The 25646-nt window shown below is 45.1% G+C and overlaps 1 protein-coding gene across 2 annotated transcripts in view; it reads left to right on the top strand.

Moving 5' to 3' along the window:
* Nucleotides 1-4938: 4938 nt before the first annotated feature.
* Nucleotides 4939-25646, top strand: part of LOC146369618 (A-type voltage-gated potassium channel KCND2-like) — an 88399-nt gene continuing 67691 nt past the window's right edge. The window contains exon 1 of one of the 2 annotated variants that reach the window (XM_084910319.1): nucleotides 4939-6613. In XM_084910319.1, the coding sequence (XP_084766445.1) occupies nucleotides 5502-6613 (1112 nt within the window). In that variant the 5' untranslated portion in view covers nucleotides 4939-5501. The remainder of the gene's footprint in view (nucleotides 6614-25646) is intronic. The other variant, XM_084910317.1, reaches the window with a different exon arrangement.

Raw genomic sequence — 25646 nt, 5'->3', positions numbered from 1 at the left:
ACCAACCAAACTCCTACTCTTTCCAACTCACATCCTACTAAAGAGCTGCATTTGAGGTTTCACCTGTTATTTACTTTCTGATATACTGCCCCAAACAAATAAGAGCCTGTTCACTTCAAACGCTTCATCGAGGTCAAATACTGTAAATATACGTCACAGTTACTCAGACTGAGGACATTACAGTGAAACTCCTCTTATAAGGTCGGGAGGAGAAGTGATGATCAGACCTCATACAGATCTCTCTGGAGCACTGATCTATTTTATAAAAGGGAGTGTCGGGGTGCCGTTATCCTCAGTTTGGACTGTTTAGTTTCCCACGTATGTTTCCTGCTTTATTGTGTTAGTCATCTGTCTGTGTGCATTATGTTTCATTTTACTTCTTCTGTTTCATTAGTTAGATTTATCCCAGCTGTGTTCTCACCTGTTTCCACTCATCATCATTATCCAGTCTATTTAAGCCCTCACGTTCTCTCCGTTCTCTTTCAACTCCTCGTGTGTTTCCCATTTAATTCCAATCATTCATGTTCAATTCAGTCCATATTAAAAAATGTGGATGTTGTAAACCAGCCTGCGAGTCCTGCATTCTCTACACACCAGAATGTGACAGTGAGTTGTGAGACATGGAGTAAAAGTACTTCTACATGTAAGATTCAGTGACTGACTGGGAGAAAGTTAGCAGAGGGTTCTGCAGACGGGGTTTTCAAGGGCCTGCCTGGTATATTCAAAGATATGAATATATTAGTCTTAACTGAACCTCAGAAGGGATGAAACTGCTGGAAAAATCATCAATAATCTATAATCAATACATTCAGTATGAGCGTCTCTGCTGGCATTCAAAACTCGTTTCCTACAGCAGTGTTTAAATGTCAGTTATTAATGAAATCGGGTTCAGTGTACAACTGCCACAGTCCCTCTGATACCGGTGTGTGTGTGTGTTGGGTCTAATTGATATCTGAAACAGTAATGAGCTGTAATTGTAGCTGTAGGGAAACCTGCTGCAGTCAGAGGAGCTGCTGTTTAATGCGGAGCACATCTGAGGCAGGGTGTTTGGCACGAAGCTGTAATTAAACCGTTTTTTCTCACAGCTGAGACGTGAAGCCGCTGCACCGCGGCGGAAAATCAGAAGTTTAAAGTTACTTTGTGATTCAGGCAGCAGCTTCAAACCACGCTATCTGTCAGCTTACATTTTCCAGTTTTCCCGCATGTTTCCAAGAACAGACACACGGAAAAATAACTCCCTCCCTCTGAAGTTTCTTGAAGTCTTAGAGATAAATGCTGTGCACTCAGGCTGCAGAAACATCAGCACGTGTGATGTTCCTCTGTGGATGAAGTTAGGTTTGTGTTCCTTCTCTGAGTCTCTGATGTCGCAGAAGTTTGATGGTTCTAGTCTGAAAAGAAACATTCTCTCTGCGTCATCCCTCGCTGGGTTAGTCTGAGTGCTGACGATCAGCGCGCTGTTACTGATGCTCTCTCACGGCGTCCTGTCGAGCCTGAAGTCGAGTTGCGGTGCCTTTGAGTTTTAGTCCTTTGGGGTTATGACCTACGATCACTTCTGTGTCTTCATGTCTTTAAAGCTTCATCGTCCCTGATTATCATTTCCTGTTTTATTTTGATAAGTGCATTTTTCTTGTGTTTTTCCTGTCCTGTTACTTCCTGTCTGCCCTTCTGATTTCTTGTTTGAACCTTTGTGATTTCTGTTGTCTTGAAGGCAGTTCTTGTGGTCATTACCTTCCCCTGAGCTGGTCAGTCATCATTAGTGCAGCTGATTGTATTTTTATAATAAAGCTGTACTTTTACTCTGAACTTTCTCTTCCTCCTCAGCAGGACAGATCGTTTTGTGGTGGGACATCCAGGCGGTCAGCTGCCTGCACATCGTGGAGACTTTTTACCTTTCGATTGATTTTTCTGGACACACTGGCAGTCGTTTGAAATCTAACAGTAATCACAGATTCACTGTGAATATTTGAAAATTCTTTTTCAGGCTCTGACAGCTGTGTTTCTGAAGGAAGAGCTCTTTAGACCCTGCCATGACCTTCACACTCAGCAAACCACCACGACCCACTGATGAAAAATATTCAAGGAATAAATGAAAGATGACCTATTATGATTCAGAGTTTTCAATCAAAAGTACAAATGAAGTGTTTTCATGGTGTTTTCTCACTGAGCTGCATCTCCTGATGATCAGTAAGCTCGTCTTCTTCGTCCACTGTGTTTCATCATGATCACTCGTGAAATCATTTCATGAAGGGCATCCACTTAAAAAAAATATTAATAATAGACTGAAATTTTAGAATCTGCCAACTGAAACATACAGAGCTTTCCACTGTGGTGACCTCGTGTGAATAACGGAGCAACTAAACAAGCTTTGATGCAGATTCATGAAAACACTCAAGGACGCTGCCTGACTGCATTTCACATGGATTTGTGGCAGTTAGGGTCTTCATCCTCTTCTCAGCCAATGAAATCCTCATTTTCAGTTTTAAAAAAACAACAACAACAATACATAGGATGGGGGTGGGGTGGAGGGGATATCACATGACCCAGAGAGCCACAACATGAACACTAAAGTGAAACAACAGCAGCTGGAATCATGTTTGAAATGAAGGAGTCTGTCCTGTCTTAGATGTGCATGAGTGTCTGTGTGTAAACAGGAAACAGTCATACAGCTGTTGAGTGCTCCTCTTCAGGCGTTTGGTTGGGTTGTTGTGGTAAATAAATCGCTTTATTTCTGTGCAGGAGGGAAAAAAAAGGTGACTGACCTTTGACCTGCAAATCCCTGGCAGCCAATTAGCTCGAAGTGTTGAGGGCAGCATGTTGATCAGAGCGATGGATGTGTCTCTGTTTAATGATAATCACTGAAATAAAGCAAGTCAGGTCTGTGTGAGCAGCTCTGACCTCCGAGAGGCTCGAGGAGAGTCAAAGCAGACAGATTCTAAGGCAGTGTCTGCTCTGTGTGTTTCCCTGCTTTCTCAAAGGGTTTGTGGAGCTACATTCTGATGGACCGCAGACACAAACTGGGCCCGGTGCAGCCAATCACATATCATTAAACTCACCGCGTCTGCAGATGTCCTGAGAAGAAACGCACACCTCAGAGCGCTGGGCCTGTAACGGCCCTGACCATGATGTTTACCCCGCAGTCGATAATGATGGAGAGTGGCGAGATTTTCACAAACTCATAAATCTAACGAGAAAAACAAAGACGGGAACACACACAGACTCCCTGTTAGCTCTGCAGGGAGCCATCAATCAAAGATTCTGAATGACAGCACACACACACCGGCAGCATCGATTTGAGCTGCTCTGGCTTTGTTGTGTTCTGTGATTTAGGAGCAGTGTGAGACCTCCTGCCTCCTGCCTGCACCTCCTCTGACTGCTGATGGAGGAGCTCAGCACAGCTCCAACACACTCAATGGATCAACCTGCTCTGTGTGTAGGTTTCATGGACATCCATCTCTTCAGAGCGTCTCTAAGAGCCCGTCATGTGGCTTCTCGTGTGATGAAGACTGCGCTCTTTGGGCTGCTCATGTCTGTGCTCTTTTTGGTACTCTTCCTGATGTGAGGCACGTCTATTCAGCTCTGCGCAGTTTTAAATGAGCTCCACATGCTGGTTAACTTTTCCTTATCTCACATGCTCTCTGGCCTGAAGTTAGTCTGTGTGCTTCTTCCTGTTAGCAATGGCTGACAGGAAGAAGCGATCCGGTGCTTATGATGTTGTTTAGAGGGTCTGCGAACTGCCGAGCACCTACTCTTCTCTGACTTCACTTGATTTCAGAGAGGGGCTTGTCATCGTCACTCAGACTGACAAATGAACATCTGGCTACTGATGTTTCTGAGCTGTTCAGCTGCCATCTTCCTGTGAGAGGAAATCCCAAAGTTAAGCAGGCTGGCTGAGAGTAACAGGTGTCAGACAGAAAGCAACTTCTTTAAAAAAGTCTGGAGGTACACATGACTCTGCTATGATGTCACAGCACTCCATAAACAGGAAGCTGGTTAGCAGCCAGAGTTTATGAAAAATGAGGAGACTCCAGATGTGTCGGCTCCTCTGACCTCCTGCAGTGAGAGTGTGGAGCTGCAGTAAAACAGGCCCAGGCACTTTGGCAAACACTGGATCAGGTCCATTAGACTAATGAGGAGACCTGCTGACGATGCCAGGCAATCCGGCTGGAGACCAGGTCCAGGATCTCTGCTTCCTTCTCTCTGAGGCTGGATACACTTGAGCTCCTCTCCAAATGAAGCATTTGTTAAGTCGTGTCTGTAGGATGACGAGCTGGCCTTCAGCCTATCGGAGCGCTGCTGCCTGAACATTTTGGTCGAATCAGTGCGTTTCAGGATGACATACTTTATTTCACAGCTCAGTGATTTTCGGACAGTTTCTCAAAAGTAAGTGAGAATTTCCTTTAACTTCAACCATCTGCAGCGCTTTACACGGATCCCTGAAAGCATCAGAGACCACAGTTAAGATGTTATACTGACCCGTGTGCTGGGACAGTGTGTCCACTCTGTTTTTGCATTAAGCTGTTTCAGATTCAGATCCACACAAGAACAAACTCGCAAGGACACAGCAGCGCTCTTTCTCATAAATCTTGGAAATGTTTGATATTTCACACACACACACACACACACAGAGCTTTCATCTCTCTCTCTCACACACACACACACACACACACACACACACACACACACACACACACAGAGCTTTCATCTCTCTCTCTCTCACACACACACACACACACACACACACACACACACACACACACACACAGAGCTTTCATCTCTCTCTCTCTCACACACACACACAGTTTTTTTTTCTCTCGCGTAAATGATGGGACCGCTGAGATTCACCTGCTGAACCACAGCTCTCCCTCATGCAGGCAACTTTTGTAATAAGTACATGAACGCGGAGCTCCTCCTTCTCGGACTCCTGCTGCCTGAGGAAAAAACAAAGAGACGTCCTGCGCGCTCCCTGTGGAGCCTAAAACAATTTGCTCCACCTGACGGGGGCACGCGTGCCCGCCAGGGCTTACACACGGTCCGCGTGTCTCCATCTGATCCGAGAACTGCTCCATGACACGCCCCCTCAGAGAGAGAGAGAGAGAGGAGTGTGTGCGCCTCCCTTTCTCTCTCTCTGTGTGAGAACGAGCCTCCTCAGCGCAGCTTCGAGTCTGTCCTCGCTGCTCCTCGCGCTGCTCCTCGCGCTCAGCTCTCGACATCAGGGGACCGTTGGCGGGCAGAGCCTGGACAGAGCATGCGTGGCGGCCGCGTGTGTGCGCGTGGAGCGGGTCCGAGCGGCGAATCAAAGAGGAGAGCGACGCTCTGAGAGTTTTTCCCACTTTTACGCGTTTCTGTACACGCGCGGCACACGTGGACGTCCGTGACCCCGCCGCGTGGCTCTGGTGCGTACGGCCCGTTCTTCGGGCTCCCCGGCTACCCCCCTCCCCCGCATGTCCTCCCGCGGTTCGGCCTGACCCCTCTCTGAGCGCGCGCACGGCTCTCGGAGCAGCATGGCGGCGGGAGTGGCCGCGTGGCTGCCGTTCGCACGCGCGGCGGCCATTGGCTGGATGCCGGTGGCCAGCACGCCCATGCCACTGCCGCCACAGGAGAAGCGGCGCACGAAGGACGGGCTGCTGGTGCTAAACGTGAGCGGCACGAGGTTCCAGACATGGCGGGACACGCTGGAGCGCTACCCGGACACGCTGCTGGGCAGCACAGAGCGAGACTTCTTCTTCCACGAGGAGACCAACGAGTTCTTCTTTGACCGTGACCCGGACATCTTCCGTCACATCCTCAACTTTTACCGAACTGGGAAGCTGCATTACCCCCGGCAGGAGTGCATTGCGGCGTACGACGAGGAGCTGGCGTTCTTCGGCATTGTCCCAGAGATCATCGGGGACTGCTGCTACGAGGACTACAAGGACCGGCGGCGTGAGAACCAGGAGCGCATCCAGGACGATGAGGACATTGAACAGTCCAACGAGCCAGTGTCCGTTGACATGAGCTTCCGGGAGAGCATGTGGCGCGCCTTCGAGAATCCGCACACATCCACCATGGCTCTGGTTTTCTACTATGTCACCGGGTTCTTCATCGCAGTGTCGGTGCTCGCCAATGTGGTGGAGACGGTCCCGTGCGGTACCGCGCCCAACCGTGTCAAGGTGATGTCATGTGGTGAGCGGTACGAGCTGGCCTTCTTCTGCCTGGACACCGCGTGCGTCATGATCTTCACCGTGGAGTATCTGCTCCGCCTGCTGGTCGCTCCCAGTCGCTACAAGTTTGTGAAGAGCGTGATGAGCATCATCGACGTGGTGGCTATCATGCCGTACTACATCGGCCTGGTCATGACCGACAACGAGGACGTGAGTGGTGCCTTCGTCACACTACGCGTCTTCCGGGTGTTTCGGATTTTCAAGTTCTCGCGGCACTCTGCGGGACTTCGCATCCTGGGCTACACACTGAAGAGCTGCGCCTCGGAACTCGGCTTCCTGCTCTTCTCGCTTACCATGGCCATCATCATCTTCGCCACTGTCATGTTCTACGCCGAGAAGGGCATGTCCGGGAGCAAGTTCACCAGCATCCCCGCAGCCTTCTGGTACACCATCGTCACCATGACGACGCTGGGGTAGGTGATGCTGACCATGTGTATATGAAGTGGGTGGAGCTTCTTGTCCAAAAATGGGCGGAGCTAAGAGCGTGTTGGTGTTTGGTTTGAAGACATCAGTTTTCAGTGTTTAAGGGCAGCTGTCCGTGGTGCTGAAAAATAGCTGCCGCTGTCTCAGTAAAAAGGACACTTGAGTCTCTATGATCACATGCCTCTGCTGCCTCCGTTTCAGAAAAAGAAAGAGTGAAGCTCAGCAGTAGGGTGTGAATCTGCAGGGGTGAGAATGCAGCTCGTTGTTAGCTTGAGTATGCAAACAGAAAGGCTTTGCAGGTTTACGTTAGTTTGGGTTAGTTACAGCTCGGTGATGACCACCTCTGTCAGTAATGGGACGTTGTGAGTTGTGGTCAGCAGTCTGGAGTAGAAATCTTTCTCCTGTTTGTGCCTCACGACCCACGTTTTGCTGCTCCATCATGTTTTTCGTGTTTTTTTCGTAGGGGCAAAAAACTGTGTAGATGTGTTAGCGCCACCTGCAGATGATGTTAAAGCAAAGCATGTTTTAGATCAGCATACAGCTGCAGGAACGGTTCGATCTTCCTGAGAAGTAGTGAACACTGAATATTCAAAATATTAAAATCATGACTCGCCTCGCTGTGTGTCAGAAAACATTTGGAGCTTCAAGTTCTCTCTCTCTCTCTCACACACACACACACTGACACACACAGATCTGTGGTTTTGGAGGCATGTTCAGGTGTAACTGTGTTTTTTCAGGGTTATGAAGGTGGTTCATGTCTTACCAGTTACATCACCATAGTAACAGCAGATCATGAGGCTGAATGTTGATTGTTTGAATCAGCTGGAGAACTGAAAGTAGGACCAGACGCTCACTGTAATCACACACACACACACACACACATGAGCACTTGCTGCATTAGGATACTGTTTGACGTGTGAACCTCAGGTGAGGTCAGACCTTCTGATTGAGCTGTGTCCACTGCTGTGAGAAAACTTCACAAGTTTGTGTCTGCGGAACATTTTTTAGGTAGCTGCTGGTGCTGCAGGTGTGTTTTCAGGCCTTGTTGAACTCCCTGCAGATGCTCTGAGTCTGAGCACATCTTTAAATCCTGCTCCAGGAACCAACCTGTCCAAGGACCTGCAGCACCATACACGATTTGTGTGTGAGTGCGTGATGTTTCTGTTGGCACAGACACAACACGGCACAAACACACATGTATTATTTAGTCACATGACCTCCTGCTGCTCGTGAATATGAGAGTGGGCTCGATTCTCGCTGCTTCCCATGCCTCAGTGGAAAACGTAAAAGGCTCATTTTCAGTCTCTGAATTAATAAAAAATTAAAGGGAAATGTGTAAATGTTGGAAACGTTTCTTCATAAAAGCATAAATGTGGAAAAATGTTCCCTCACTCAGTTGTGTAATTTCTTTAAACCGATGTAATCTGCGTGATTCAGGTGGAATTGCTGACGTGCAGCTTTTTTCACAGCGTCTCAGACGGCATCAAACTTATTAATATTTTCAGGAAATTACAGACAGAGTCTGCTGGGATCAAAACCTCGGCACGCCTCATATTTGAACTGGATTCAGTCAGAGGCTACCTCCTCGTCACATATCATCTCTGGCTGTTCAGGATCGTGTCGTTTAGTGATGAGGACACAGCGCAGCTGGAAGAGGACAGCGGCAGAAAGGCCAGGTTACTCAGTGATGTAACAGACTGTTGTGTGATTGCCTTACAGACTAAACTCTGGAATTAAAGTGATGTCTGTAGAAACAGCAGAGATTAGAGGAGAGGAGTCACCTGGCTGTTACATAATCACTCTGTGTTCTTTCATATTTACTTTCAGACCCTTAGATTCAGTCTTCACATCCTGAAGACTTCATTTCACCTCCAGCTTCTTAAAGTCACGCTGCCACTGAGCTGATGCTCAGCTCCATTCGGAGAGAAATACTTCCTCCTGCATGATGTTTCACGTGTTTTTCTTGCTTTTGTTCCAGATCTACTTTCAGCCACAAATCATCTGTCAGGACTCATCAAGCTGCTATCAACAGAAACAGGAGAGCCTTCTGCAGCTGTTTATGAACCTGAAGAAGTCGTTTTGGATAGATATTAAATAATAATTTATGAAGATTAAAACAGAGCTAGTGAAACAAGAGTGATTGTCATGATGCTAGAATTTCAAACACGTTGACCCCATCCTGCAGACGGTGTCTGTCTGTCTGCTCTCCAGGCCTGAGACCGTCTGATTAGCTGCTCTGCTCCAGGTTTCACTCGTTATTTGCTCCAATTGGTTCTCCACCCTCTGGACTCTCTGCTCAGTTCAGCTACGTCCCCGTGCTGCTCTGCACAGCAGCACCCCATGCACATCTCCACATGTCCGTAAACAACTCTGTCCCTGATCAAAGTGCCAGCTGTGACCTGATCAGCTGCTATAATTATTTATCTTTATCTAACTAAAGCTGCTAATTGCTACGGTAATGATAACAGGTGGCAAAATGTAACTGCTAGTAGTTAAACAGCTAATGCTAATGTGCTCTGGCCAGGTTACTATTTATAATAAGTGTAAAGTATTCCACTGTTGTTGAAACAGGAGGTTTACTGACCTCTGACCTTCCTCTTAAAGTGTTCAGTGTTATTAATGTTATCTACTTTAGCTGTTGTTGAGGGAGGATCTGTGTGTGTGTGTCAGAAGGAGGCAAAAACAACTATTGTATCTTCATTCAGCAGTAATTTTAGTATTGATTAATGTCTGAGTATATACTGTATATATCTATATATATCTATATATTTATATATATATTTTTTTAAAAATTTTTGACACTACCGTTTTGGTGTGAGGTGAACCCTCGTTTCCTGGATGAAAGTCTTGAGACTTTCTGAGGTCATTGTTAGAGAGAAACCTTCTTCAAAGGAGGTTGAAAGCAGTTTAGCTGTTTGCTGCAGGAAATCAAGATTCAAGATTCAAGGTCTTTATTGTCAATACAACAATATGCACAGTATACAGCGTACTGAAATGCTGTTTCAGCCCAAGTCCCCCATGGTGCATTTATAAGAATATAAAAAATATATTTTTGAGAGATATAAAACTAGGAAATACAAATAAATAATAACTCGCTAAATTTGGGTAAAATTAAGAGATAAAAAGCTACTACTAACTATATCTATGTATTACTAACTATGTACAATAAACAAAGACAGGACAGAGACAATACAAAGTGGATTGTGTAGTAGCTTAAAATCCAAACTTGCAGTAGGAGGAATTTTACCAGCTCTTCTGCAGAACAACCTCCTCTGTTTGAACTGTTTCATGCAGTCAGCTGTGGATCAGGGATTCGATTCTGACTCCTCACAGTGCAATAAGTTGATCCCAGAGAGGAGACCTGGATGCAGGTGTGACTGATTGCTGACTGTCCGACTGTCGCTTAGACTCTGACCTCCTTCACAGCTGTTTTTACTGCCACACTTCCATCCCAGCTGTCTCTTCTTCTCCGCTCTCTGTGGGATGATATGGCGTTAATGCTGCTAATTAAATTAATGCATTAGGCGCTCAGAACACACACACAGTGATTATTCTTAATGGGCTCTGTAATGAAGCCACCTAGAGGAGCAGCCAAGCAGAAAAGATGGTTTGTGTCGTCAGAAGAGAGTTCAGTTCATCCCAAAATGCTGCTCCTGTGTAATCTGGAAATGACCGCTTTAATGACACTCTGAGGCTGGGGGGTGATTATTTTGGATGACAGACAATTAGAGCCGAAAAGAAGAGGAAGCTGATGAAGAGGCTTATTAGGTGAAGTGGTGGGATTTGCATTTTAGTGGTGATGAGGCTTTTCCCAAAAACTGCAGGAGCTGCAGTGAAGAGGAAAAAGCTCCTTTGTTATGACTCTCATGAATTCACTTCCTGTTCTGTTGATCATTAGAGTCATTTAAACGACCTTGTTCCCTCTGGAGGGGGTGGGGCCACGGCTTTTTGAGGCACGTTGTTGGAGTTCATGTGTTTGGGTTTTTTTAGTTAGACTGAAGCAAAAAATAAAAACATCTGTGTGCTGTGAGGTTTTTTTGTTACATATGTTTACACATTTATTCAGCTTCTGATGCACATCCAGTCATTCTGAAATATGACAGCAACCCCTCAGATCACAAAAGAGCTTCGGCGGTTACTCCCATTCAGCTTTCACTGTTTACTGCTGCTGCCAGATGACAGCTGGACTTTGGGCTTCACTTGGCTTCCTGGTACCCTGTGAGATCCTGGACATGTGTCAGCTGGACACTTTCCAAATACAACTTCAGACTGCAACAAGAAAGATCAGCAGAGTTACTTCATTAACCATCAAATTCACAGCTTTCTTAAAAACATATTCTCGATTTGCATCAAACTCTGTAGATCTGATGTTTTCTGCAGCAGGTAAAGCACTGCGAGCCGCTGTCCGCTGGATCGCAAACAGGAGGTGTTTTTACCAGCAACAGATCTTTTGATCTTCTGGTTTCACACATTTGTAGGTTTTGAGCTCCTGATGATCTGAATGTGTGTGATGCAGCTCGTTGTTTTAAATGGGAACAAACTGTCCACACATGCAGTCTGACACCATCTGTTCTGCTTTCTGTGCTGGTTGTAACGAACGTGTTTCTCACACAAACTGAGTCACATACTGCGATGAGCGGTGATAATGATGAGATCTGATTCACAGCTGTCTACATGTCACGTTTCACACGGGAATATTTGCATTTTTGGGGGGTAACGTGACCCAGGTGGGTACAGGGTGGAGGTTACAGTAGAAATATCCAATGAGAGTAAAATCAGCACCAACAGCGGCATGATGGACATGAAGTCACCTATATAAAATCCTTGACTATAAAGCACTGACTCTCATCTTTAAAGTAAATAAAAAGATATACATTAGCACACTTTTCCGAAAATCCTGGTTTTGCCTTGGATGCTTGCGTTATTTTAATTTGCACACAAAAAATAAATTATTCCACCAAAACAAACCTACAGGGTAAATCTACAGGGTCCCTCATGTTAACAGCTGCTTGTCAGTTCATTTTGCTGGATAACAGACTGCAGTTGTATCACCTCCTAAACGGTCCCAGCCCGTTCTTCTTAGGAGAACCTCTCAGGTTCCTCCAGATCTGATGATCTGGTTGTCAGGGCTTTGTGTGGCCTGGTCAGTAACGCTCACTTCGGTTTTCTAGAGGTCGTTCTTCAACCCAGTTGCTGACTGAGATTTTCTTCAAATATCCTTCTCTCTGCGTGATTCTTTTCACCTCGATGAGATTCTCTGTTCCAGACACAAACATGAGCAGCGTCTCTGTGTCCACAGAGCTCTTTTTTTCATGTCATCTGACCAAAGGACGCTTCAGTCTGTAGGATCTGTCTCCAGGTCATCCTCAGCATACTTCGGTCTGATGTGAAGGTGTCTCTTCTGCAGAAGTGGAGTTGTTCTCTGCAGCTTCTCAGTCCGTTCCTGTGCTGGGTTCTAGTGACCATCTTCTTTGAGACTATGAGTCCCTCACTCATGCCTCTGCAGTTGCTCTGGGCTCTCCAGACTCTCACTGGTTTCCTTTCAGAGTCTTTGAAATCTTTGCTTACTGCCTCTGCCAGGCCTGTTCGCTACTCTTCTCTTTGAATTGATGGATAATCCTTCTCACTCTTTTCTTCACACTTATCACAGCATCATGATAACTTTTTATATCCACCTCCTTTTTCTTTTTCCTCAGATCTAAAGCGATTTCTTTGGTTTAAGGCATGATGCTTTCTCAGCAACAGCTCAAACGTTTACTGGAGTTTAATACTGAGTGTAATCTGGAAGCTAACCCTCTGTTTAACTCGTTTTTACGGCTCTGAGCACTACAGAGTGAAACATTTGTCTGGTTGTGAAAATATTGTTTAGTTATTGTGTGCTGATACTTTCTAAAGAAAACTGGGATGATTAAAAATGCTGTGTGGATCTGGGAAAATTAGGACAAAAACATTAAAAGTATTAAAAGTATAAATTTTCTTCCTCATCTGAGATCAAGTAACATTTGTGCCTAAACCAGCAAACACCACGTTACTAACCAGAAGCTCTAGACGTGTGCTGCTCTCTGAGATCTGTAAACTCTGTGAAATAAAGTCAGTGTCCTTCTGTTACACTTAAATCTGCTTTTTCAGAGCAGATGGATAACCTCTGTATTCTACACGTGTTCGTGTTCACGATGGGCAGCAGTGATCTGGCTGAACACGAGCTCGAGCTTCGAAAGGTTCGGCTGAAGGATCAGAGGCTATTTCCTCTTCCTCCTCCATCCTTCACTCCCTCAGGAGGGCCGCTCCCTGGTAGCCTCCCCCTCGCCTCACTCTTTGTGACGAGTCAGCCAAAACCAAATGGAAAACAATTTAGCGGAGTCGTGGCTTTGCCTTTTAGACACCAGAAATGAAATAATAGGCCGAGTGTCGGGGCTCATTGATCTGGAGCTGGCTGTGAATATCAATGACGAAGAGATAAATACACTGCTGCCCAGCTGCACCTCACGCACACACACACACACACACACACATACACACACACGCGCGCGCACGCACACACACACACACACACACACACACGGTCCTTCAGCTGCAGGAGAAAGCTCCTTTTATTTAAAGAAACAGCAGCTTCAGTCAGAGCAGATGAAAGATAAACACACCCCTGAGATCTCCGCTCAGCTCACACACTTCTCCGTCCTCTTCCTTATTTTTCTCTCGGAATCGTGGGATTACAGAGCAGCAAACGTCAGCAGAAAGGTGACACGGACTCTACGAATGAATCATGGTGCGGCAGATGGAAATAAGTGCCCGTTTGATGCCCTGTTTGTTGCGTAAAGATGCCGACAAATCATCAGTGACTGCAGCTTCAGATTTATCAGCCCACCTGAAACAAGCAAACCAACAACACTGCCGTCTTTTTACTGGAAATTTAACTGAATCCAACCAGCCAATAATATCCATGCAGATTGATCAGTGATCAGCTGCTGATAATCACTAATTAATTGGAGATCTGTTGGAGCCCTGATCTGGTGGCCCCAAGGTACTAAAAACATCAAGAGAAAACAGAATACTCTTTGGATTCAGGAGACAGATGCTCTTCTGCCACAGTCATGTGACAGGCTCTGTCACCTCACAGGTCACGTGTCCAGCAGGCACACACAGGTGAGCTGTGATCCTCTGGAGGACAGGAGATGAGATCAGAGAACAAAGGTGTCGAGAGGAAACTTGACTCTGATCCAGCAGGAGGAGGAAAGTTTTCTTAAAGCTCAAACGTAGCTTCAGAATCAGTGTGTGCTGACACCGAGGCTAAACCCTGTGATTTAAGGGCGTCTGAGATGTGTGTCACCTCGTTCATGTCTGAAAGAAAAAACAGAGCAGAACTCCAGCAGCCTCACTCAGAGACCTTTCTGAACATCACATGATTCTATCATGTCCTGAAATGTGACACCTGAGCAGGGACAGAAGCAGAGTCTAACTGTGGTTGTACAGGGTGGGCCATTTATATGGATACACCGTAATAACATGGGAATGGTTGGTGATATTAAAGTCCTGTTTGTGGCACATTAGTATATGTGAGGGAGCAAACTCCTCAAGATGGGTGGTGAACATGGTGGCCATTTAGAAGTCGGCCATCTTGGATACAACTTTTGTTTTTTCAATAGGAAGAGGGCCATGTGACACATCAAACTTATTGGTAATGTCACAAGAAAAACAATGGTGTGCTTGGTTTCAATGTAACTTTATTCTTTCATGAGTTATTTACAAGTTTTTTCTTTGTTCACAGCCATTGACATGTCGAAGAGGTTAACACGTGAGGAGCGGATCGAAATTGTGTTGATATCTGGTGAACGCAGTAACTGGGTCATTGCAGCAGATTTCAATGCAAGACACCCTACGAGACCATCCATCTCCCATGCTACAGTTAGCAAACTGCTTGCTAAGTTTCGTGAAACTGGTTCAGTGTTGGATTTGCCAAAATGTGGACGCAAGAAAACTGTCACTAATGAAGAAACATCAGTGGCTGTCCTAGCTTCATTGAGCAAGAGCCCACAGCGTAGCACTCGCCGCATGTCACTGGAGAGTGGGATTAGTCGAACATCCCTTCGGCGGATATTAGCTACTCACAAATGGCACCCTTGACCCAGATCGGCGCACAGAATTTGCAGAATGGGCAAAACAAAAATTGGAACAGGACCCTCAGTTCACGCAGAAGATTTTGTTCAGTGATGAGGCAAACTTTTATGTGAATGGTGAAGTTAATAAACAAAACCACCGCTATTGGTCTGACACTAACCCACATTGGATGGATCCCTCCAAGACTGTTGGACCAACAAAAGTGATGGTTTGGTGTGGTATATGGGGTACAACGATAGTGGGTCCATTCTTCATCAATGGTAACCTCAAGGCCACTGGATATTTGAAATTGCTACATGATGATGTGTTTCCCTCTTTATGCACTGAAGCTGGCACGTTCCCTGAGTTTTTCCAGCAAGATGGTGCACCACCACATTATGGGTGCCAGGTCCGAGCATTCCTAGATGAACAGTTTCCTGGAAAGTGGATTGGTCGTCGTGGGCCAGTTGAATGGCCCCCCAAGGTCTCCCGATCTGACCCCCTTAGACTTTTATCTTTGGGGTTATCTGAAGGCAATTGTCTATGGTGTGAAGATACGAGATGTGCAGCACCTGAAACTACGGATACTGGATGCCTGTGCTGGCATTTCTCCTGCGGTGTTGCTATCAGTGTGTGAAGAGTGGGAGAAGAGGGTTGCATTGACAATCCAACACAATGGGCAGCACATTGAACACATTTTATAAGTGGTCAGAAACTTGTAAATAACTCATGAAAGAATAAAGTTATGTTGAAACCAAGCACACCATTGTTTTTCTTGTAACATTACCAATAAGTTTGATGTGTCACATGGCCCTCTTCCTATTGAAAAAACAAAAGTTGTATCCAAGATGGCCGACTTCTAAATGGCCCCCATGGTCACCACCCATCTTGAGGAGTTTGCCCCCTCACATATACTAATGTGCCACAAACAGGACTTTAATATCACCAACCATTCCCATGTTATTACGGTGTATCCATATAAATGGCCCACCCTGTAGTTTAATGTCTCACACGGAGCCTGTGTGAGGGATTTCTAGTCTTATCTTTTAATTATGCGTGAGCCATGATGATTTTTCTCTCTTGATTTTGGCTTTAAGATGTTTTTGATTCAACACAGAGTGAGAAGCGCAGTCAGCGCTGAACAGCAGATCAGTTTATCCTTAAACCACCGCCGCCTGCGTGGTCCACTCCGTGTGCGGGAACCACATGTAACTCTGCTTTTCAGAGACATTTTTAAAGTTTGTCGTCCCCGGCAGGAAGCCAGCGCGAGCCATGGTGCTGTGAAGTGAGACTATCGTGAGTCTGGCTGACACTCTGGGTTTGTTCGTGGGATTTGTGGAAGAAACGCCGACTGAGCCGTTAAGAATTCGTTAGCAGCGAGCAGCAGAACAAACATAGAGACTTTCTGCTCTGAAGGCTTTACATTAAACTTTCACAGTGCTCCCCTCCACTCTTTCTGTCCGGCTCAGAGCTCGCTCTCCTCTGTGTCAACACGCCTCTGCCTGGACGCGCTCAGTCTTTCCTCTCACTGTCTCAGTTTCCTGCTGGAACATTTTCAGGGCCATTAGTCAGAGGTCCTGCAGTTTGTGGTCATCACACAAATGTGCATAATGCGTTTCACTTCCTCTCTCAATGATGGAGTCCACAGTTCACTGCTGTGCAGTCAAATGGCTTCTACTGTCACTTTATGGGTTAAATCACAGCCTTATGGGTCCTGCCAAGGAGCCTAGAGTCCGTGGCAGAGAGTCGGTTTGAAACCACCAGGAACTGCAACACAGGAATGAGAAAAGAACCGGAAAAGATGTAAAATTAGCACAAAAAGGTGCAGCACAACCAATAACAAAAAGAGAAGTGGAACAAAGTGGTGCTTTTATGTTTCTTACACCATGACAGCTTTATTGGTCAGACAAATCAGAGTGTTATACATGTCTGAAATCATTCACCCGTAGAATCAATGCGACTGGTTTTCTTGTTTTGTTTCCCTCATGTACACCCTGTGATCAAATGTTTATCTGTGAAAGGATCTGATGAGGCAAACAGGGTCATCAGGAGATGATTTGAGCTGCGAGTGGAACCACAGCTCAGGTGTGGGTTAATTTTTTGTTTTTGTCCTGTGACGAGCGGCGCTGTGGGAAAGGCAGAGAAAAGGATTTAAAAAGGTGAAATTAAATGAAAAAGCCGCAGCAGGAGAATACAAATCACAGCACGGAGCAGGATATGAATAAATGCTCTCAAATTTAATTTCACAAGCACAGCAGCTAACAGAGAAGTTCAGATTTAAAGAGGCTGGAGCAGAGCTGCAGGTCTGTGAGTCTGGCTCACCCACAGGAAGTCCATCATGTCACTGCTTTCTTGGACAGACTGAACCTTGAGGAAGCGTTGAAGTTTCTCCCTGTGGACCAAAACTGTGGACCAATAATGCCAGTGGAAAAAAGAAAAACAACCCAACCATCGATGTCCAGCAGGGGCAGCAGTGAGTCAGTCCCCATAGACACTCATGTTAAAGCAGAAATAAACATGTTTACATAGGGGTGGGTTTAAAAAATACTTTTTCAGATTTAAATCAATTTTAGCTTGAAAAAAGTGATAATGTTTCATTAAATCCTGAATTGATTTTTAAATATAAATGTATTTTGCTTGAAACACCAGAATCTCAGGTTAAAGCTCACAAAACTATTTCAACAACCACTATACAGCTAAACCAGCAAATGAGTGCAGTTAAATGGATTCCGTACAAAGATTTAAACACAAAGCATGGATCGTTCAGCCGATGGCACATACACAGACACGCCGTCGGGGCTGAAACCCGACATCTCACAGATTCTGAAGCTGCAGGTTTTGTCACTCTCTTACCAAAATTCGCTGAACCAGCAGCAAAAGAAGATCAAAATTACGCTTCACGTTTGATAAACATCGTTATTGATTCCCTCTTACTTTTGCTGTTTTGCTTCCACCATGATAAAATCACACTTCTTGCACAGCTTTTTCTCTCAGTGTCCTTCAAGAACAGTTTCCCATCTCAAATCTAAGTTTTCTGCATTATACACTTGCTTATTACGCACCGGTCTACTGTTGTGTACAGTGTTGTCGGGAGCTGGTTTTTCGACCTCCGACAAAGCCTAATTTCTGCTGTTCAATACTGAGGAAATTTAAACTTTTTTAAATTATGCAAAATTGCAAAACGCTTAGCTCTGTCTCTAATAAAACTGCTGTAACTTTGCTCAGCTTCGGGTAATGTTCTTCAGCCCTATGTTGATTCATGGTTTTCTTCAGATTTTGATAGATATAAATATGGACGTGCACTGATGAATGATAAGAATTATAATATTTTTGACTGAGTCAAAATTTGATTGAATCGAATCGAATAGTTTATAGAAATCAGTGACGACACCCAGCCCTACCCAAACAGCCTCTGTCACCGTGATATCAACATTACAGTAGACCGCTCTCCATCCAGTACGGTGCCGTGTTGCTGACGTGAGTGGGGGTAGGCATTACACAGCAGAGACACAGCACTGCTTTGCCCACATTGCAAAAACATGTCCCCCTTCAGAACAACTTTTCATGACTCGCCTGTTTAAATCAGATAAAGTTAAAAGTTCCAGTTGATGCAAACCTAAACTGAGCCCTCCCACATCACACAAGCTCCTCTCCCTACCTCTGTAAGAGTGCTGCCTGTTACCAGACCAGAAACCTGTGTGGTCGTGACATTGCAGCAGACAATCCCCAGAACACTCTACACGAAGTGTGTAAAACTGTAAAGAATAAATAAAGAATGGTCTTTATTTACAGTCTGACTACTCCCCCCCCCCCCATACACACACACAAAGAATGCTTCATGACGTGTTGTTTCATTACAAAGACTAGAAAACCTCTCGAGAAGACTTGAATCTCTTAAGGACGACAGGATGGACTCTGAAGCTGTTTCTGTGCTTCACTGCTCTCAGTGATTCATGACTCATGGGCTCTCAGTTCAGGGGTTTTACACTTTTATTGGTTCCCATCTATCTATTAGACTTGTAGTGAAGACCGCCTAAACCGAGACCAAGACAAGACCAAGACCAGAGGGTGTGTTCGCATGTGTTTGTGTCAAAGTTGCTATAAGGTGATTTTTGTCTGTGGTCCTCACACAGGTAAGAATAAAGGTGGAAATCTAAATCAGGCTCATAAAAGCAGAAGAACAATCTGCCTCACATCAGAAATGTTTGATTACCTTTGATTCGTGGATTTGCTGTAAAAAATAAGAACTTTAGTGTCTGATCACGCAAATTGCTTGGCCCATGGTTGATTAGAAGCAAAAAAAGTGAGAAAAGTGCTGAACACTGTAAGAAAAAGCAGCAGAAGACAAAGCAGAGGAGGAGGAGCAGTGCACTGAGAACGTGACGAAGAAGAAACTTTGTGTCCGTGATGAGCAGAAGAACAGAAACTGGCTGCTCTGATGCCTGCAGAAACACAAACAGGCGTTGAAGACGTCTGTTATCAGACTTAACAAGCTCAGGGCCGCCGGCCGGCCATCTCCACTGCAACTATTTTACCTGCGGCCTCAGCCTCGCTCTCTGTGTTCAGAGCAGCTCTAAGACTGAAGCTTTTTCATTCATTTGGTTATCTCCTCGTCGTCTTACTCAGAGATTTAGCTGTGTGACCCAAGGTCAACACAGGGAACCAAACCTGAACTAAACCCCCCAAAAGTCAGTGTTACAGAAGTGAACCACACACCCACACGCAGTTTCAATGGTCTGGACCAGGAGTTAAAATCAAGTGCTCTTGTCTGAACACTGCGAGGCTCATTCGAAAGAGTAACACACACACATACAGAATCATAGATACACACTTGGTTTCTAAAGTGTGTCCCGACCTCCCACAAACACACCGAAGCCGTTGGTAAGAAGAAAGCGAGCAGCAGGAGCCGTGATGTGCTCGACAACAGGACAGATATAATGGAGGCGCAGAGTAAAACACATATTTATGAGCTGATTTACAGCGTTAATGTGTTTCCTGCGTCTGTGACGAGGGTGGTAATGGATTTACAGTTGTGTTTGTGTGTCAGGGGAGTTTGACTTCTAATGAGAAAAACATCATAAAGAAGCGAGAACAGGCTGTTTCTCTTCTCCGCTATCAATCAAACACAGAGTTTGTCCTCAAACGGCCCATTTATGGAGCTTTATTGAGTTTTATTGAGATGTTCAGACCTCTGGGAGGACTGAAGCTGTTTTTAATCTCAGAAAGGCAAACAAAGAAATGCTCGGTGGATTTAACTTTGTAACAGTAGGGCTGTTCTGTGCTGATGGATCACAGAGTTGGTGCCTGAAGTTAAAAACAACCAGACACGTTTCAAATGTCACTTTGATCGAGAAAACCACAGTCTGTATATAACAGATGGATGTAGCCACTGTCATGTCACCCAGTGGCTTATGGAGCACTGGGTGGAGCACCAACGCTGCTGCTTGTAATCAGTAACATCCAATCATAATTAGGGATGGGTATCGTTTAGGTTTTATCCGATACCGGTGCCAAACTGGTATTTTTGAAACGTGCCGTTGCTTAAATGGTGCTCGCCTACTATCCTTGGAAAGGTAAAATGATTGGCTAGCATCCAAAGTGTATGACATCTCAGGGAAAAAAAAGCACCGAAATAAAGCACCGAAATGTGCGCTGCTTTTTGGTCTGGTTACTACTGTTTATGTCAGAACCATACCGGTACCCATCCCTAATCATAATCCTCAAATTTCACTCACCAAAACTGGAGCTGAGATTATTTGGACGGTCTGTTGGTACAGTAACCTCACAGCAGCCATATTATTGGTCACATGATGCTATTATGCTCCAAAAGGCTCCAACAGCACAAAAACAGTTCAGAGTTCCAGTTCAGGGACTTCAGTTAGCTGAGGTGAAGCTGGGCAGACAGCTAGCAGCTACAGCCGCCTGTGTCACCATCCACCTGTCATGGCCATGCCCTTAATAATGCAAATTCAAAGCCTTAATACAACTTAAACAGGTGAGTTATAAAACATTCTCTCCTTGTACAGTTGCTATATTTGTCTCTGACTCCTGAAATGAACCTCAGATCTTCTCTTTTACTTCCTGTTATCGTTCTGCTGTAACAGAAGTTTAATACAGTTAGAAATATTATCCATAGAGCCCAGAACAGTTTGTGTGTCAGGCTGTAAACATGTTTTTTTCTGCTGTAAAGTTTAAACACTCCTGGAGCCTCTGGTGGATGCTATAGGAACTGCAGCTTTTAGCAAGTTGATCTGCAAACTATTTTAGGAAACATTTAGTCAGAAATCCATTGGGAAAACAGAAATAATTCTTTGTTGCAGATAAAAGTTGATGGAAACATTCGGGGCAGAGAATGGCTGTGCTGATATAATGCTCAGTCTGCTCCTCAGGCCGATTACTTATTAATGCTCAGTCGTGGCACTGCTGCTGATGGAATTACAAACACATGAATGTGAGGAAGAACAGCAGGACACTAAACATTCCCATCAGTAAATTATTAAGGAGCCCAAAGCGTTTGAAAACCCCGAGCCGAACGGTCGCTTCATTTGGAGCCAAACAGAAAATTAATGGAGGAGCTGACAGCGGCTTTGTCGACATATTTACCTCCCACCATTTCCGTCACAATAGAACCCAAAATAGAAGTGCCACTGTTAGTTCTACTTCTGCCACATACACAGTGTCCAAAGAAAACAATTCAAACAATGTGCAATGATTCACAGCAGGAGTGCACGACTTCATGCCTGAGAAGAAAACAGGAACACGAGCGAGAGAACTTGCTTAGGTGCCTCCAACATGGCAGTTGTGCTGATCATGGTTAACTGACGAAATCCAGCATGACTTCATGTTTGTGGTCAGCTGACCCGGTCTTGTTATGTAATGGCCCTGTAACCCTGGAAACGGCAGCCTTCAGTGGACACGGCTTCTGTTTGGAAAGAATAAAATGTATCTCTGTTAGAGTGAAACACATAGCATTGGGAAGAGTTTCAGTGAAAGGAAACTGACTTAGAGAAAACCCAGCTGCCAAACATCTGGCCCGTCACAGCGCGGCCGTCTGCTGTGGCTCTACTTCTATTTTTAGGTTTTTAATTTTTCCTTCTTCTGCAGCCGGGCTGGAATCTCAATAAAAACAAGATTACACTCGCTCATTTCCACCGAGAGCAGCAACAGATGATGCAGGCGCTGAGGTCGCGGCGAGAGGACTGTGCTTACCGCCAATCAGCGTGTACGTGTGTGCACATGTGTGTGTGCACATGTGTGTGTGTGTGTGTGTGTTGCAGTCAGTAAGAAGAAAAGAAGAAGCTTCAGCAGCAGCTGCTTTTGTATTTTTAGCCTCATTCAGACTCTGGCGCCTCTTCAGATAAACATCACACACACACTCAGACACACGTGTGCGCGCACACACACACACACTGCTGCAGGCTCTGTTTTTAGTAGAATGGAGGTTTGATTTAACCTGTTTTCAGGTACCTGTGGGGTCAGAGGTCACACAGCTCTGATCTCAGAGATCTCATCATCATGGTGGCATTTCTTCTGCTCTCTTAGAAGCTGCTGTAGAGATCGATGGGACATAAAAACTCCATCAAATCTGATGAAAATCTTATAAAGGTTTAAAAATCCACTGCACGCGCTCACAACTTCATGATGTTACTGCTTCATTACTGAAGCCTGAGCTTGGACGTGATTAGGCTCGGGCTCCAGAGGAAACAGCGACCAGTACATTTCCCTACATCTTTAGTGTGATAACGAGCACATACCGCCATGAGAAAAAAAGAGTATCCAAAATAAAGTGAAGCATTTGAAGACAGGTTTGGATGCTGAGCGGCAGATTTCTGATCTTGATTGTCATTGTGCTCTGGGAACATGATGTCCGATCCATCTTTACTTTATTCATTCTCATCACAGAACATAGGGTCAGCCTCGGGTCATTCAGCGCACATCACCAAAAAAATAAATTAAGGAAAAGAAATGAAAACATGTAGTAACGATTCGTTCGTGTCCCGATGAATTGGGGTGGCTGTGGCTCAGGTGGTAGAGCAGATCCGCTACTGATCGGAAGGTTGGTGGGGCGATCCTTGGCTTCCCCAGTCTGCATTTCAAGTATCCTTGGGCAAGATACTAACCCCAAATTGCCCTCCGATGCGTTCATTGGAGTGTGACTGCAGGTTAGTTTGCACTTGTGTATAGAAGTGAATGAGGCATATTGTATACAGCGCTTTGAGTACTCCGGGAGAGTAGAAAAGCGCTATATAAGAATCAGTCCATTTACCAATGGAAATACAATTTCTATATAAAGTTTACACTGTGCAGTAATGCTTCTCCATCTTATATTCATTTGCTCTCAACCTAAAATATGTTTCTGTCTTTGAACTTCAAATAACTCAAATGATTGACATCACAAAGGCCCACAGCTAAACCACCTACACCAGATACAATCATCTGAACTACACCAGCATTCTTCCCTGCTTAAATATTCTGTAAGTCATACACAGGCTTCTGTTAAACATGTCACAGTTAAAGGATTTCAGCTGACTTGCCAAGCCTCACACCAAACCACCTTCAGTTCAAACAGAAGTGATTGCTTAGCTAAGCATGAACTGAAATAATTCAGGTGTTAAAACCACAAACTGATTTTATTCTGAGTTGGAATCAAAGACGGCGGAGACAGAGGACCAACAGTAAACCTGGAGCTTTTTGTCTGGTTGGTGTTTGGGCAGATCCGTGTTTTCATGTGTAGCTCAACATGCTGAAGAACTTTCACTGTGAGCCATCTGTTAGAGCTGGACTCGGTTATTTCCTCTGCAGATGTGGAGACTGAAACTGAGGATGAAGAGGAGGCTGCATGAAAACAGCTGAAGGCGTGGAAATTTCAGGCTGTAAATTTATGCATCTCTGCATATGCAGCGAATGATAATATCCGTGGAGTGGCAGGGGGAAACAAACTCCAGCTCAGGAGATTCACAGCAGTCCACATGAGGCTGGAAGCTCTGCTCCTGCGTTTGCTCCTGCTGTGGTTCACTGTTGATTTTTCCTCCTGATTAATTCAGACCTTCAACCTCATCATCCATCAGTGTTAACACGTCATTATATCACTCCAACAGCTGTGTGTGTGTGTGTGTGTGTGTGTGTGTGTGTGTTCGTGCGTGTTATATAATCCATTTGGCCCGGAGGGTAATTACAGCAGCAGGTGTGGATCTGAGAGGAGAGGCTCACCTTGTTTCTACATAATACCAGGATACAGTAACACACACACACACACACACACACACACACACACACACACACACACACACACAGTAAAACAGTGTCTGCTGTTTCTTCAGCGTTCCTAAATCCTGGATTTTTGCAGGAAGTTCTGAATACCAGACTTGGTGTGTTTGGTGATGCTGTGGGCTCTGAGTGTGTGCACGCCGTCCTCCTCAGTCTGGTGTAGTTCAGAGGGTACCATGTTTACTGAGACAGTTTTTGCTTAATGTTTGATGTTAGCAATCTTGCTGGTTGGTGTGGTCAGTTTTCAAGGTTCTTGGGATTTAGTAGGTAGTCTCGTTATCATTCATGATATCATATAAAATCCTTCATGAGACTGGAGATTTTTGGGGGGGTCAATGAGAATGTTGTAAATGGACTGTTTCATTAGCACTTTATACAACATGCCCCATTCCCACACACTCACACTCCAGCACATCAGAGAGCTGATTGGTGTTCAGTATGTTGCCCGAGGATATTTGAGTAAGAGACTTTTTTCCTTTAGATCTTTGAGGCTGTTTTAGGTTATTGAAGAGAATGTAGGTGGTTTCTAGACACTTTCAGGTGGTTTGTAGTATTGACTGATGAAGATCTTGGTGTTCTTTTACAGGAAGTTCTTGTGGTCCTGGAGGACATTCTTGTGATTTTGATAGTAGGCCTGTTCGTCTTCAGACTTCAGGTCACCTACTGATCGGAAGGTTGGTTGTTCGGTCCTTGGCTCCTCCAGTCTGCATACCAAGTATCCTTGGGCAAGATACTAACCCTATTGGAATGTGAATGTCATTAGAAAGCACTCATTTTAGAGAAAGTGATTGGGTGAATGTGGCATGTTGTATAGAGCGCTTTGGGTACTCTGGGAAAGTAGAACAGCGCTATATAAGTAATGAGTCCATTTACCATTCTGAGAGGGACTCCGTGGTGCTATACTCATTCAGTTAGCTGTACATCTATTTGTCACTGAAGAGGAAATGTAAACACACAGCAAGCTGCTTTAAACTGGAGGAGAGCAGTTAGTCCAAAGGTAAGGAGAGAGGAGGAAGCAGGAGGTGTGCGGTGGTGATGAAAAAAGCATGGCACCTCCTCATGTTCCCTCCTTCAGTTGAGTAGTAAGCGGCAGAGACAGCACCCATCACTGGCTTGAGGTTAGGTAATGATGTGATCAGCTGAGAGGAGCTGATTGGAGTGGTGGTGTTGATCAAACAGCTCAGTGGAAGCATCTCTGCACAGTTTCATGTTTACTCATGCAGCTGCTGTTTGTTCTGAGCGGGTGGGTGATGGACGGTGTGCTAACTGCCGCCGCCTGTTTTCCATTGTTTCTCTGGGCTTTGTATCGACCACTCTCGTGTAACCCACTAATCTGTTTCATGTGCCACAGCAGCTATTGTTTGTTTCTACAGCAACAAGAAAGGAGCGCAGGTTCGAATCCCACAGTGATACTCAGTCTGCAGTCACACATTTCACCTCCTGTGGATTCTTCGAGTCGTCCTGCTGTTTTTACTTAATTTATTACTCAAATAACAGATGACAGCTCGGAGCTCGCCGCTAATCCGTTTAGAGTTAAAGTCTGCATAACAGCCACTGTTCTAAATGTCAGGAAGTTGATCTCAGTTCTCCTTATGAACCTCCTCACAGTCAGTCAGGGCCTCAGACATGTCACACTCGCACAATAACGTTTCCCTTTGACAA

The sequence above is a fragment of the Perissodus microlepis genome, chromosome 17, assembly GCF_051167445.1.
Source record: "Perissodus microlepis isolate ML-2025 ecotype Zambia chromosome 17, ASM5116744v1, whole genome shotgun sequence".
Classification (NCBI taxonomy): Eukaryota; Metazoa; Chordata; class Actinopteri; order Cichliformes; family Cichlidae; genus Perissodus; species Perissodus microlepis.
Note: the sequence above shows the minus strand (reverse complement) of the source record. Positions and strands in the feature narration are given on the sequence as shown.